The 16,356-nt window shown below is 42.6% G+C and overlaps 1 protein-coding gene across 3 annotated transcripts in view; it reads right to left on the minus strand.

Annotated features, from left to right (window-relative positions):
- TIAM2 (TIAM Rac1 associated GEF 2) overlaps positions 1-16,356 on the minus strand; it is an 810,124-nt gene that overhangs the window by 250,244 nt on the left and 543,524 nt on the right. For 2 of the 3 annotated variants that reach the window (XM_069769403.1, XM_069769404.1), the window contains 2 exons: positions 11,239-11,343; positions 6,919-6,997 (listed from right to left, as the gene is read on the minus strand). In XM_069769403.1, the coding sequence (XP_069625504.1) occupies positions 6,919-6,997; positions 11,239-11,343 (184 nt within the window). Of the gene's footprint in view, positions 1-6,918; positions 7,043-11,238; positions 11,344-16,356 lie in introns of all 3 variants that reach the window. The other variant, XM_069769402.1, reaches the window with a different exon arrangement.

Raw genomic sequence — 16,356 nt, forward strand, 5'->3', positions numbered from 1 at the left:
AGTGCCAGAGGTTCTTCCATGGCGATCCTGTGAGGAAGCAGAACCAGCTGTGTGTGAGCTGGAGGAAGAGGCTGCAACACGAGCTGAAAAGTGGTAGGTGTCACTGTAGGTTGGCCTAGGTCTTCAGTGTGTTTTTGTAACTCCACCACGTGCTTGGCCCGCACATGTTTCCACATATTTGTGGTATTGAGGCTGCTGACACTTTTCCCTCTTTTGACTTTCTGATTTCACAGCTTGCATTTGACAAAGCAAATGTCATCTGAAACCGTGTCAAAAAAGGACCAGGCATTGTAAGTCTTGGGAGCGCACGCTTTGGCTTTTGGAAGAGGCATGCTCCTAATGGGTGCCGAAGTGGAGGCTACAGGCAACACAGTCTTCCCCCTCCCTCTCCCTCTTTGGGCTGTTTGGGCAATCTCTTCCTCAGAGCTGCTCCCACCACCTTCTTGTACCTCACACCATGATGGGTCAAGGACCTCATCATCTACACTACCCTCTTCCACCAACTGCTTCTCCTGGGTAGTCTCAGCAGCACAGTATGCACCAGAAAGTGGCACCTGAGTCTCATCATCAGATGCATACTGAGGTGTGCTGACTGGAGGCACTGGCCCACCCGACAAAGCTGTTGGGCATTACTGCATACTGCCTCTTCTTCCATTTCTCGAATGCTGCTTGACTGGCCCCCTCTTTCCAAGCCAAGAGATTCAGAGAACACAAGTAGAGAGGGCAATTTGGCAGGTGGTGAAGAGACAGATGGGTGCTCTTCAGTGCTCTGTGCCTGAGAGGAAGTGGCACTAATTGAAGTCGATGCGTTAGCTGCCATCCATCTGACAACAGCTTCACAATTTGTTCATCCCGCAGCAGCGGGGTACGGCGAGCTTCTACAAAGCTACGCATGAAGGACTGTCCTCTGCTAAAACTGGGGGATGATGAGTCACCGGTGCCTGCAGCAGGCACAGAATCCCCACGTCCTCTCCCTGCAGAAACTCCACACCCATGACCATGTGCCTTACTCCCTGCCTTCTTCATCTTGGTAAACTGATAAAGATAGGCAGAAAAGTACTAAGGGCTTAGTGTGCTTATTCCTGAACAGCTGCTAACAGGTATAAGAAACACTAAAAAAAGGGAAGAAGCCAGCACTGCTTATAGTCAGAACGCAATAACTGAAGAGCAATTGCGCATAAATTCTAACTGTATTTCAAATATGAGACATTTAGCAAACAATTGATCAATTCTTTGAGCTACCCCGCCCCTTCACGGCATTCTCATAATGGGGTAGCATGTTTTTAATGTGGTCTTGCATTTAGTTCATTTAGGAGGCCTTTATGGCACAGCGAATATAAAAAACGTAGTGTAGGACTGCCCCAATATGAGATTGCCGTGAAGAGGCGGGGTGGCTCAAAGAATTGATCAATTGTTTGCTAAATGTCTCATTTTGAAAATACAGTTAGAAATTAATATGTGCATTTGCACTTCATGTATTGCGTCTTAACCTTAGGCTGCGCTGGCCTCAGCCTGTTTCACTCTTCATCTGTGGCTCTGGATGGGCAGTGTGGAGGTTGGATCCGAAATGTCTGTCTGGACCTGGTCAACCTTTATCCTCGCTTGCCTACTCTGGCGCCATGGGGGTGACTCAGTATATGCTCCAGGTACAGCATGTTTTTAATGTGGTCTTGCATTTAGTTCATTTAGGAGGCCTTTATGGCACAGCGAATATAAAAAACGTAGTGTAGGACTGCCCCAATATGAGATTGCCGTGAAGAGGCGGGGTGGCTCAAAGAATTGATCAATTGTTTGCTAAATGTCTCATTTTGAAAATACAGTTAGAAATTAATATGTGCATTTGCACTTCATGTATTGCGTCTTAACCTTAGGCTGCGCTGGCTTCTCCCCTTTTTTTGCTCTGTTATAAGAAACACTAATTTTATAAAGAGTGGACTAGACTCTTTAATATGAGCTAATGTGACCTACACAACTGTAAAGTGGAGTGTCTGATGAACTTTATTAACTTTTAGTATTTTTCGCAGAACAGACTACAGAGTGAGCTGCACTCCCTCAGAGACCGTGCAGACAACCGTGAACGGCACTGCAAGGCCAAAAAAAGCTCCTCTATGTACTCCTATATAGTATTTTTCTACAATTTAGCAGGATACGGATGGAAACCCACTAATAGGATAAATTTGAAAAAATGTGCAGCAGGCAGCACTAATTGAAAAAAGGACAATGAAACAGTATGAGGCAGTGATGCACCCTTAGCTGACTACAACCAGCTGTAGCAGCAGAACAGACTACAGAGTGACCTGCACTCACACAGAGACCGTGCAGACAGCCGTAAACAGCGCTGCAAGGCCAAAAAAAGCTCCTCTATGTACTCCTATATAGTGGTTTTCCACAATCTAGCAGGATATGGAAGGAAACCCACTAATAGGAAAAATTTGAAAAAATGTGCAGCAGGTAGCACTGATTGAAAAAAGGTCAATGGAACAGTATGAGGCAGTGACGCACCATGAGCTAACTACAACCAGCTGTGGCATCAGAACAGACTACAGAGTGACCTGCACTCACACAGAGACTGTGCAGACAGCCATGAACGGCGCTGCAAGGCCAAAAAGCTCCTCTATGTAATCCTATATAGTTATATAGTTATTAAGGTTGAAGAAAGACTTTAAGTCCATCTAGTTCAACCCATAGCCTAACCTAACATGCCCTAACATGTTGATCCAGAGGAAGGCAAAAAAAAAACATGTGGCAAAGAGTAAGCTCCACATTGGGGAAAAAATTCCTTCCCGACTCCACATACGGCAATCAGACTAGTTCCCTGGATCAACGCCCTATCAAGGAATCTAGTATACAGTGGGGCAAAAAAGTATTTAGTCAGTCAGCAATAGTGCAAGTTCCACCACTTAAAAAGATGAGAGGCGTCTGTAATTTACATCATAGGTAGACCTCAACTATGGGAGACAAACTGAGAAAAAAAAATCCAGAAAATCACATTGTCTGTTTTTTTAACATTTTATTTGCATATTATGGTGGAAAATAAGTATTTGGTCAGAAACAAACAATCAAGATTTCTGGCTCTCACAGACCTGTAACTTCTTCTTTAAGAGTCTCCTCTTTCCTCCACTCATTACCTGTAGTAATGGCACCTGTTTAAACTTGTTATCAGTATAAAAAGACACCTGTGCACACCCTCAAACAGTCTGACTCCAAACTCCACTATGGTGAAGACCAAAGAGCTGTCAAAGGACACCAGAAACAAAATTGTAGTCCTGCACCAGGCTGGGAAGACTGAATCTGCAATAGCCAACCAGCTTGGAGTGAAGAAATCAACAGTGGGAGCAATAATTAGAAAATGGAAGACATACAAGACCACTGATAATCTCCCTCGATCTGGGGCTCCACGCAAAATCCCACCCCGTGGGGTCAGAATGATCACAAGAACGGTGAGCAAAAATTCCAGGACCACACGGGGGGACCTAGTGAATGAACTGCAGAGAGCTGGGACCAATGTAACAAGGCCTACCATAAGTAACACACTACGCCACCATGGACTCAGATCCTGCAGTGCCAGACGTGTCCCACTGCTTAAGCCAGTACATGTCCGAGCCCGTCTGAAGTTTGCTAGAGAGCATTTGGATGATCCAGAGGAGTTTTGGGAGAATGTCCTATGGTCTGATGAAGCCAAACTGGAACTGTTTGGTAGAAACACAACTTGTCGTGTTTGGAGGAAAAAGAATACTGAGTTGCATCCATCAAACACCATACCTACTGTAAAGCATGGTGGTGGAAACATCATGCTTTGGGGCTGTTTCTCTGTAAAGGGGCCAGGACGACTGATCCGGGTACATGAAAGAATGAATGGGGCCATGTATCGTGAGATTTTGAGTGCAAACCTCCTTCCATCAGCAAGGGCATTGAAGATGAAACGTGGCTGGGTCTTTTAACATGACAATGATCCAAAGCACACCGCCAGGGCAACGAAGGAGTGGCTTCGTAAGAAGCATTTCAAGGTCCTGGAGTGGCCTAGCCAGTCTCCAGATCTCAACCCTATAGAAAACCTTTGGAGGGAGTTGAAAGTCCGTGTTGCCAAGCGAAAAGCCAAAAACATCACTGCTCTAGAGGAGATCTGCCTGGAGGAATGGGCCAACATACCAACAACAGTGTGTGGCAACCTTGTGAAGACTTACAGAAAACGTTTGACCTCTGTCATTGCCAACAAAGGATATATTACAAAGTATTGAGATGAAATTTTGTTTCTGACCAAATACTTATTTTCCACCATAATATGCAAATCAAATGTTAAAAAAACAGACAATGTGATTTTCTGGATTTTTTTTTCTCAGTTTGTCTCCCATAGTTGAGGTCTACCTATGATGTAAATTACAGACGCCTCTCATCTTTTTAAGTGGTGGAACTTGCACTATTGCTGACTGACTAAATACTTTTTTGCCCCACTGTATATACCCTGTAACATTATACTTTTCCAGAAAGGTATCCAGTCCCCTCTTAAATTTAAGTAATGAATCACTCATTACAACATCATACGGCAGAGAGTTCCATAGTCTCACTGCTCTTACAGTAAAGAATCCGCATCTGTTATTATACTTAAACCTTCTTTCCTCTAGACGTAAAGGATGCCCCCTTGTCCCTGTCACTGTCCCCTCATATATTTATACATGAAAATAAGATCACCCCTTAGTCTTCATTTTTTCAAACTAAATAGCCCCAAGTGTAATAACCTATCCTGCTATTGCAGACCCCCCAGTCCTCTAATAACCTTGGTCGCTCTTCTCTGCACCCGCTCCAGTTCTGCTATGTCTTTCTTATACACCTGAGACCAGAACTGTGCACAGTATTCTAAGTGTGGTCGAACAAGTGACTTGTAAAGAGGTAAAATTATGTTCTCCTCATGAGCATCTATGCCTCTTTTAATGCATCCCATTATTTTATTTGCCTTAGTAGCAGCTGCCTGACACTGGCCACTGAATGAGTTTGTCATCCACCCATACACCCAGGTCTTTTTCATTGACGGTTTTGTCCAGAGTTTTAGAATTAAGCACATAGTTATACATCTTATTACTTCTACCCAAGTGCATGACCTTACATTTATCCCCATTGAAGCTCATTTGCCACTTATCAGCCCAAGCTTCTAGTTTACATAAATCATCCTGTAACATAAACTTGTCCTCCCCTGTATTGATTACCCTGCAGAGTTTAGTGTCATCTGCAAATATTGAAATTCTACTCTGAATGCCCCCTACAAGGTCATTAACAAATATGTTAAAAAGAAGAGGGCCCAATACTGACCCCTGTGGTACCCCACTGCTAACCGCGACCCAGTCCGAGTGTGTTCCATTAATACCACCCTTTGATCCTATCCCTGAGCCAGCGCTCAACCCACTTACACATATTTTCCCCTATCCCCATTATTCTCATTTTATGTATCAACCTGTTGTGTGGCACAGTATCAAAAGCTTTTGAAAAGTCCATATACACTACATCTACTGGGTTCCCTTGGTCCAGTCCGGAACTTACCTCTTCATAGAAACTGATCAAATTAGTCTGACATGAATGGTCCCAAGTAAATCCGTGCTGATACTGGGTCATGAGGTTATTCCTCTTCAGATACTCCAGCATAGCATCCCTTAGAATGCCCTCCAGCATTTTACCCACAGTAGAGGTTAAGCTTACTGGCCTATAATTACCGAGTTCAGTTTTTGTCCCCTTTTTGAATATTGGCACCACATTTGCTATACGCCAGTCCTGTGGCACAGACCCTGTTATTATGGACTCTTTAAAGATTAAAAATAATGGTCTATCAATGACTGTACTTAATTCCTGCAGTACTCGGGGGTGTATACCATCCGGGCCCGGAGATTTGTCAATTTTAGTGATTTTTAGACGCCGCCGTACTTCCTGCTGGGTTTTTACACAATCTAGCAGGATACCTATGGAAACCCACTAATAGGATAAATTTGAAAAAATGTGCAGCAGGCTGCACTAATTGAAAAAAGGACAATGGAACAGTATGAGGCAGTGACACACGCTGAGCTGACTACAACCAGCTGTGGCTGCAGACCAGACTACAGAGTGAGTTGCACTCACACAGACACCTTGCAGACAGCCGTGAACAACGCTGCAAGGCAAAAACAAGGTTCTCACACAGTGGTTGCTAAATTAGCCTGGATAAAGCACAATGAAGCAAATCGCTATCTCAAAACTGGCCCTCAGTCAGAACACAGTGTCCTGTCCCTAACTGAATTCACATCAGAGTGAACCCAAAATGGCGGCGGCGGCGACTTTTAAAGTGCATCATGACATCATTTCAGCAGCCAATCACAGCCATGCCAGTAGTTACATGCCTAACATGCAGAACAGGATGTGCCCACACTTCTAATGATTCCTCATTGGCAGAATTAAATGAAACTGGCTCTTTGCATAATGGGAACTTCCAATTCCGGTATCCGATGTTGCAAAAGTATCGGAACTCGGTATCGGAATTCCGATACTGCAAATATCGGCCGATACCCGATATTTGCAGTATTGGAATGCTCAACACTACTGATTAGTAAATAATGTATTGTCATCAGTCAGGATTTGGCCCAGAAGTTGATATCCAGCTGCCAGGCTGAATTGAACAAGTCTTGAAAAATAAGGGAGAACACTGTAATTGTCAAGCCTTTGCATAAACTTGATATATTTGTCAATACAAGTGTAAAAACTAATAAAATGCTTATAACCGTACTTCATTAACCATAGAAACATCCAACTAAAAGATCTAAAGACACCGAAGCAGCAAACTTTGTGAAAAACAGAATTTGTGTCGGTCTGAAAACTTTTCCCCATGACCGTACATTACATTTTTCCTTCAATAAGATTACACTGTACTATTTTTCTATGATTACTCTAAACTAAGCTTACCAAAATCAGTTTCACCTCCAGACTTGATAAGATGCACGTTGTAAATACCCAAAGGAAATATTTCTAGTTCATCGAACACCTGAAAAACAAGGCAGTTCAGGTACTGTTTACTTGTTCTTTGTGCCTGCAGTAGTAATGAAAATAAGCAATAACCTAATCTGTAATAGTCATTATGCACAAAATTATCATTTGTAACTGTTACGGCATAATATTGTAAAGCATAATCGGTTTTTACAGCACAATCACATATAGACATACAGTACGTGGCCCTAGCGGCATCTTACGGCAGCATCCAGATTATGCATTGTAGTATAGAGAATTTATAAATTGGATTCACACACTGCAGCTACAACCTGTGCTATTTTGCAGGAAAGCTTCAGATTTCTTTGGTTTACTTGCAAATTTTTCATATGCATTTCATAGAACTGCTTGTATTTAACAGGCAAACTTGCTGCAGTTTTTGGTGCTACTTTTTCTATGCAGCACTGATAATTGTATCTTAATTTATTGAGAATATAGTTAAATTTACAGCTCCAGATATTTAAAAAGGTTTCCTACCACTAGCAAGAGTCATGATCCTCTAGAGCTTTAAAATGTGCAGCAAGCAACGTCCAACGAAGCCAGCACTAAGTCACCAGTGAGTGAGGTGGTGACATGCAAAACCAATGGGTACACAGAACCATACAATGGTGCACAAAACCTCTTGGCTATACCGAGGTCGCACTCTAATTAGAGGCAGAGATTAGAACACCACAAATGTCATTTCTATAAGATCTATGTCTGCCACAAAGCTATGTGCTTGGTTTACACTGGCAGTTTCATAATCATGATCATTATCACGATTCCACGTGTAGCTTTCTGCTCTCTAGTTCTTCCGCATTGAAGTCAAAGCACACAACACTACAGTTGTAGAGGACAAAGCATAGGGCTACTTTTTAGAAAAAATGCAGCACAATGAAAAACTGTGTGGTGTCTATTTTTTTTATTCCAGTTGTAGTGCAACGGTGTTCACACCAAGCAGTAATGAGGCAGTGACCCAGTAAAGTTCAACGCAAATGTCTTTATTGTTCGAAAACTCACAAAATGAAAGGCAAACGGTATCCTCCGGATCGCAGCTGGGGCATCAACACAGTCTGTGTCCGAGACCAGTTACCATGGACGACTGCACCACTGTGTCACGCTGAGGGAGCGCCAGGCGTTTTGCTTTCCTTGGCTCTGTGTTGACTTCACACAAGCCGGATGTTGCAGACCCACCTGATATATAGTTTGCAAACAAAATTCTGACTCCCCCAAACCTTTGCTGCAGGGTTTAAATGGGATCTGTGGCATTTCATTTGGAAATCAAGGTCTCAGATTCTGGATGGAGAGTGGAGAAGCACACAATCTAAGCTGCTTGAGGTCTAATGTGAAGTTTCCATAATCAGTGATGATTTGGGGAGCCATATAATCTGCTGGTGTAGGTCCATTGTGTTTTATCAAGACCAAAGTCAGCGCAGCCGTCTACCAGGACAATTCTGATCACTTCATACTTCCCTCTGCCGATAAGCTTTTTGGATATGGAAATTTCATTCTCCAGGAGGACTTGGCATCTGTCCACGCAGCCAAAAGTACCAATACCTGGTTTAAAAACAACAGTATCACTGTGCTTGATCGGCCATTAAACTCATCTGACCTTAACCCTATAAAAAATCTATGGGGTATTGTCAAGAGGAAGATGAGAGACACCAGACTCAACAATGCAGACGAGCTGAAGGCTGCTATCAAAGCAACCTGGGCTTCCATAACACCTCAGCAGTGCCACAGGCTGATCGCCTCCATGCCACGCTGCATTCATGGAGTAATTAATGCAAAAGGAGCCCCAACCAAGCATTGAGTGTGGAGCGCCCGCTAGGACCGTGGGGTACTCAGGACGGGTCCGGCGGTACTTAAAGGGGAAGGTCACAGCAGCGGTGACCCAGTCTGTGGCCCTGGGCATCCTATTAAAGGGGATGAAGTGCAGTGGCAAATAAAGTCTATGGAGAAATGTTTGTGGCGCCACCTGTGGTACTTGGCAAGTGATGGGTGACGCTGCTTAGAAGGGCCCACTGGGACTGAAGGAATTGCAGCAGAATTGGTATAGTTCCCCACAGGTAGAGCTTGGTCCCCAGGGCTCCTGCTGGTGCAGTTCGTAAGGGATGATAGATGGTGGAGTGCAGGAAATAATTGGAGGACACAGGATTTGCAGTCTCTTTACCTTTTACTAGTGAAATTGCGGTCCAGGGCACAGGTTACGGATGATCTTTGAAATCCGGGCAGTCTGGAATCGGTTCGGAATCCCCCTAGCCAGGTGGAGTTGGAAGCCTTTCTTTCTGCACTGAATTCTAGGTTCTTGATGCCTTAGCTTTCCTCAAGTCCCTCTCTCAATCTGTCCCTCAGGTGGAACACTGTCCGCATGGCAGGCAGCTCGAGCCTTTTTACAGGTGTCCCTCTCTCATGGTGACTCCAAGCTCTAATCTGCTGCTGTGCCTTCGGGTGTCAGTTGTGACCAGGAGACCTGCAATCTCCTGCCCTCCAGTTTCAGGTGTGGGGCATACAGTTCCCACACAACCTCGGAGCCCTGTGTCCGTTTATCTTGCACTTAATCCTGGGGGTAAGCTCAATCACAGCTCCTCTCACAGTTTCTCTCTCCTTTGCTTCTTCTCCCTTCACTGTCTCACACAGACTGACCAACTCCCCCTAAAGACCAGAACTTATAGGGAAGCTGTTATGATATGGTGGCCTAGGAGCAGCATTAGACATACTCTGGAGAAGGTGGTACCTGTACTGAACGCAGACCCTGAACTTAACAACACAACTAGATGTAGCCGTGGGATGTACCTAACGCTCCCTAGAAACCTCGACACAGCCTGAGGACTAAATACCCCTAAAGATAGAAATGGAAAACTATCTTGCCTCAGAGAAAATCCCCAAAGGAAAGACAGCCCCCCACAAATATTGACTGTGAGAGGAGAGGGAAAAGACATACGCAGACTGAAATCAGAATTTAGCAGAGGAGGCCATTCTAGCTAAATAGAAAGAATAGGACAGAATACTATGCGTTCAGTATTAAAACACTAGAAAATATCCACCACAGAAAATACAAAAACTCCACATCTGACTAAAGACATGGAGGGTATATCTGCATCTCCAGAGATTCCAGCAAGGCTGAAGGAATCCTTACACAGACAAAGCTGGAAAAGACTAAACAAGAAAAAGCACTGAACTATTAAGCCCACAGCATGAGAACTGCAAAAACAAAGCCAGAACTTATCTTTGTAGACATGGACTGCAAAACAGGAGAGACCAGTCAGAGATGTGAATCCTCCAAAAACAATGGACAACTGGCACTGACTAAAGAATCAAGCCAGATGAAATAGCCCAGACCAAATTGCAATAAGTGGACCCACCTGATGAATGCTGCGATCCAAAGACAGCAGCACTACCACTCATAACCACCGGAGGAAGCCCGAGAGCAGAATTCACAACAGGAAGCTACCCTGAAACCGGGTTTAGAGCTCCCCCTTCTGGCCCAGAGTCAGGAAAGTGTTGTATGCTCATGTTACCTGCTAAGGGGACTCCTTCTCACTTCCAGGCATGGAATCACCATGCTCGGGAGGCAGGCAATACCACTGTGACAACCGGATTCCTGGGGTGTCACAAGTGCATTTACTGAACATGCATTTCAGTTGCCCAACATTTCGGATAATTTTTCAAGCTGGTGTTGTAAAGTATTTTAATTTACTTAGATAATGACTTTTGGGTTTTCATTGGCTGTAAGCCATAATCATCAACATTAACAGAAATAAGCACTTGAAGTAGATCACTGTTTGTAATTACCCTATATAATATATGAGTTTCACTTTTTGTATTGAAGAAATGAAATAAATTAACTTTTTGATGATATTCTAATTTTGTGAGATGCACCTGTATGTTGTCTGATAAGAAAGGGAAAAGGAGACTGATTCTGTCCATTACCCATCCACAGCAGCATCAAGCAGCCAAAAAAATTAGAAAAATATAAATATTTTATACAAGGAAGACTGTGAGTTACTTCAAAACCGCTATTATCAGATTTTTGTAATCAACATTTATTAAGGAATAACTGCTTTACTATGGTTTGATTGTCTAATACTTGACTTAGGCTAAGTTCATACAGTGATTATACTGGCATCTGTTTGTTTACTGGTAGGTTGTCAATCATGATGCAAGTTTGAACCTAGTCTTAATCTAAATTATGGAGGAAAAGAGTGAAAATAGTTCACCAATAAAACATTTACTAAAAATGAATCAGTACTTCAATACCTGTTCTTGTATGTAGTCCATCGGTGAAGGAACATAATACTCAACATTGTCACCCATATTTCTTCTTATGTGCAAACCAAAAAAGCCAGGGTCCATCTGTCGAACCTGTGAGAAACACATCAGTCACTAAAAGATGTATTGGCATATAAAGGCCATTAATATGGATTACAGTCCAGCTGTAATGTACTTTAATTAGTGGTAAATACAACCCATCTCCATATAAGGTACAAATAGTAACAAATTTTATTATAAATATGTAACAAAACAGATAAATGAACACAATACAGACAAGGTACACGCAGAGCTAATGTACATAGGATCTGGGACACTGAAGGCTACACCATAGGTAGATAGGTCTATCAGGGGCCTAACACCTCTGAGCAAGGACCAGAGACGACTAGTGTGTCATAAAAAGTGCATAGTGCTTGGTTAAGTAATCCTGCTGTTAAATGATACTGTTGAACTAGCCCAAATGGGCACAGAGGAACCAATCACCCCTCCCTATCTTACCCATGAATCGGTGCCAGTGTCCATCCTGCTAGCCCCGACGCGCGTTTCGCGTTTGCTTCCTCGGGGGGCGTGTTTTTGTGTGTTAACCAGGCACCCTATAAAGGGTATAGGCAGCTGTAGCTACTCAATGGCGCCGTGATTAGCGCATGCGCACCGCCAGCATGGGGATGTCTGACACATGCCTGCCGGCCCTCCTAGTGTACAGAGCGGGGGGAGGAAAAATCCTCTGGACGTCATTTCCCGCTACGTCACTTCCGGATGCCAGGAGGAATGGTCAGCAAGTCCCCGCTGTGGCGCGCATACGCACGCGCCAAAAACGCCATCTTGCTAGAGGGAATAACTCAGGGCAGTACGTATATAGTAAAAAAAACTAGGAACAGGGTCTGTTTTCAAGATCGGCCAGTGTCTCCTCAGGATATCCCTCATGGAACCCCACTGATGATTAAATGTAGAGATGTACCTAATTTTGTCTCCTTCTCTTTTCTTAGGTTTAAGTGGATATGACAAAAGGTCACCTCTCCTCTGTTTTTTTGCCTGGGTATAGCCTCGTTTGATGCTTCTATTGCTATACCCACGTGACCAGAATCTCTCCCCAAGGTCCACTGACTGTCTTTCAAAAGCCTCCTCCGTGGAACAAATCCTCCTCATCCTTAAAAACTGCCCAATGGGGATAGCTCTAATAGTAGAGCCATTATGGGATGAGGAGGCATGGAGGAGTGCATTAACTGAGGTCTCTTTTCTGAACACATCAGTATTAATAGAGCCGTCATCCTGGATCTGCAGCATGATATCTAGAAAAGAAATTCTTTCATGGCTAAAATTATATGTAAGCTTGATGTTGAGGCTGTTACGGTTCAGATCCTGCATAAAAAGATGTAGCTGTTCTACAGGCCCCTTCCATATAAACAAAATATCATCTATGTACCGATACCACCCCAGGACTTGGGGGGCGGAGTGTGCGCCCTCCTGGAAGAGAGTCCTCTCCCAGTATCCCAGAAATAAATTAGCATACGAATGCGCATTATTCTTATGCCTTTTGTATTGTTGATTTAGACTTATGGTTTCATACATATATTAATGTATTGTGTGGTATATATATTTATATCCATCTGCACCGAGCGCGGGACTATTTTATAATGCTCAGTAGTTGTAGTCTGGGATGCGTCAGCTTTATGACCGATGGCACTTATTACTAATTACACTTCACTTGTTCTTTGATGTGATCGTTACGTTAGTGACTATATTTTAATATCTCTAAGCACTTTTTCACCACACATTATAGTCTGAGAACAGAATCTGATCTCTGTTCCTAGTTTTTTTTACTATATATGTACTGCCCTGAGTTATTCCCTCTAGCAAGATGGCGTTTTCGGCGCGTGCGCATGCGCGCCACAGCGGGGACTTGCTGACCATTCCTCCTGGCATCCGGGACGTAGCGGGAAATGACGTCCAGAGGATTTTTTCTCCCCCAGCTCTGTACACTAGGAGGGCCGGCAGGCATGTGTCAGACATCCCCATGCTGGCGGTGCGCATGCGCTAATCACGGCGCCGTTGAGTAGCTACAGCTGCCTATACCCTTTATAGGGTGCCTGGTTAACACACAAAAACACGCCCCCCGAGGAAGCAAACGCGAAACGCGCGTCGGGGCTAGCAGGACGGACACTGGCACCGATTCATGGGTAAGATAGGGAGGGGTGATTGGTTCCTTTGTGCCCATTTGGGCTAGTTCAACAGTATCATTTAACAGCAGGATTACTTAACTAAGTACTATGCACTTTTTATGACACACTAGTCGTCTCTGGTCCTTGCTCAGAGGTGTTAGGCCCCTGATAGACCTATCTACCTATGGTGTAACCTTCAGTGTCCCAGATCCTATGTACATTAGCTCTGCGTGTACCTTGTCTGTATTGTGTTCATTTATCTGTTTTGTTACATATTTATAATAAAATTTGTTACTATTTGTACCTTATATGGAGATGGGTTGTATTTACTCCTTTTGTTTGTAGGATATATTCATTAGTGGAGTTTTCCCTGTTTTAATAGTCCACACTTAGGGCATATCCCTGTTTTAATATTCTGTGGTGATATGCATCAGTGGTATTTATATCTTTAATTAGTGGTGTAGTAGAGAAATCTTGTGGTTTTATTAAAAATGAATCACAATCATGTGCAGGGAGGTGGGGTTGCAAAAAGCACAATAATAAAACACACAAAGAGCATGACAACAATGTACCCAGCAAAAGCACATACACAATATAAAAACAAAGAAAACATACATATCTTACACATTTTAGTATTCATTCGCCTAATTTTCTAAAATATCATAGCGGCAAATACCACATGCAATGTACAGTTAGGTCCATATATATTTGGACAGAGACAACATTTTTCTAATTTTGGTTATAGACATTACCACAATGAATTTTAAACAAAACAATGCAGATGCAGTTGAAGTTCAGACTTTCAGCTTTTATTTGAGGGTATCCACATTAAAATTGGATGAAGGGTTTAGGAGTTTCAGCTCCTTAACATGTGCCACCCTGTTTTTAAAGGGACCAAAAGTAATTGGACAATTGACTCCAAGGCTATTTCATGGACAGGTGTGGGCAATCCATTCGTTATATCATTCTCAATAAAGCAGATAAAAGGCCTGGAGTTGATTTGAGGTGTGGTGCTTGCATTTGGAAGGTTTTGCTGTGAAGTAAACATGCGGTCAAAGGAGCTCTCTATGCAGGTGAAACAAGCCATCCTTAAGTTGTGAAAACAGAAAAAACCCATCCGAGAAATTGCTAAAATATTAGGAGTGGCAAAATCTACAGTTTGGTACATCCTGAGAAAGAAAGAAAGCACTGGTGAACTCATCAATGCAAAAAGACCTGAGCGCCCACGGAAGACAACAGTGGTGGATGATCGCAGAATAATCTCCATGGTGAAGAGAAACCCCTTCACAACAGCCAACCAAGTGCCCAACACTCTCCAGGGTGTTGGCGTATCAATATCCAAATCTACCACAAAGAGAAGACTGCATGAAAGTAAATACAGAGAGTTCACTGCACGATGCAAGCCATTCATAAGTATCAAGAATAAAATGGCTAGACTGGACTTTGCTAAAAACTTCTAAAAAAGTCAGCACAGTTCTGGAATAACATTCTTTGGACAGATGTAACCAAGATCGACCTCTACCAGAATGATGGAAAGAGAAAAGTATGGCGAAGGTGAGGTACAGCTCATGATCCAAAGCATACCACATCATCTGTAAAACACAGCGGAGGCAGTCTGATGGCTTGGGCATGCATGGCTGCCAGTGGCACTGGGTCACTAGTGTTTATTGATGATGTGACACAGGACAGAAGTAGCCGAATTAATTCTGAGGTATTCAGAGCCATACTGTGTGCTCAGATCCAGCCAAATGCAGTCAAACTGATTGATCGTCATTTCATACTACAGATGGACAATGACCCAAAACATAAAGCCAAAGCAACCCAGGAGTTTATTAAAGCAAAGAAGTGGAATATTCTTGAATGGCCAAGCCAGTCACCTGATCTCAACCCAATTGAGCATGCATTTCACTTGTTAAAGACTAAACTTCAGACAGAAAGGCCCACAAACAAACAGAAACTGAAAACCACCGCAGTGAAGACCTGGCAGAGCATCATAAAGGAGGAAACACAGCGTCTGGTGATGTCCATGAGTTCAAGACTTCAGGCAGTCATTGCCAAGAAAGGGTTTTCAACCAAGTACTAAAAATGAACATTTTATTTAAAATTATTGAATCTGTCCAATTACTTTTGGTCCCTTTAAAAACAGGGTGGCACATGTTAAGGAGCTGAAACTCCTAAACCCTTCATCCAATTTTAATGTGGATACCCTCAAATGAAAGCTGAAAGTCTGAACTTCAACTGCACCTGAATTGTTTGTTTAAAATTCATTGTGGTAATGTCTATAAACAAAATTAGAAAATAGTTGTCTCTGTCCAAATATATATGGACCTAACTGTATATGGATTGAATTGCTAAAATGATGAAATATGTTAAATGCAAGATCATAGGAGTTTTATATTGCAGTCTTAGATGCCATTGGAATGGTTGGATTTATTAAATGCGTAATAAACTCAAGGGCAATATTATAGTAAGTAATAAAAATAGTACAGTGTAGCATTAATGATCTGAAATTTTTTTTTCTACAAATAACAAGTAGTTCTACTAGATGAGGCTTAAATCCAAAGTGTAGTCTATGGATGGCCATCATTAGTCTAAATTAGGTTCTGTAGACTATATACTGTACGTCAATGAGACTTGCACAACAAGGTCATCTTTTTTTGAAATTTTAGAAAGTAGCCAATATTCATTTTTGTATTATGAGTAGTAAAATAATAGACCTTTCCCAGAGTAGGTTAACATTTAATATTTGGGTAGAATTGGTGGATTGGTGCCATCATGTACACAAATCTTACTACTTGTTCCTCATGGTTACATACGATGTAAATGACCAACACAGGACATGGATACCAAAAGTACAGCTAAAATGCAACCAGCCTTGAATAGAGGAAACATAAATACTATTATTTAAATTCAATCTACAATAAAAAATTAGAGAATTAATGTGTTT

This window comes from Ranitomeya imitator, chromosome 5 (assembly GCF_032444005.1).
Source record: "Ranitomeya imitator isolate aRanImi1 chromosome 5, aRanImi1.pri, whole genome shotgun sequence".
Classification (NCBI taxonomy): domain Eukaryota; kingdom Metazoa; phylum Chordata; class Amphibia; order Anura; family Dendrobatidae; genus Ranitomeya; species Ranitomeya imitator.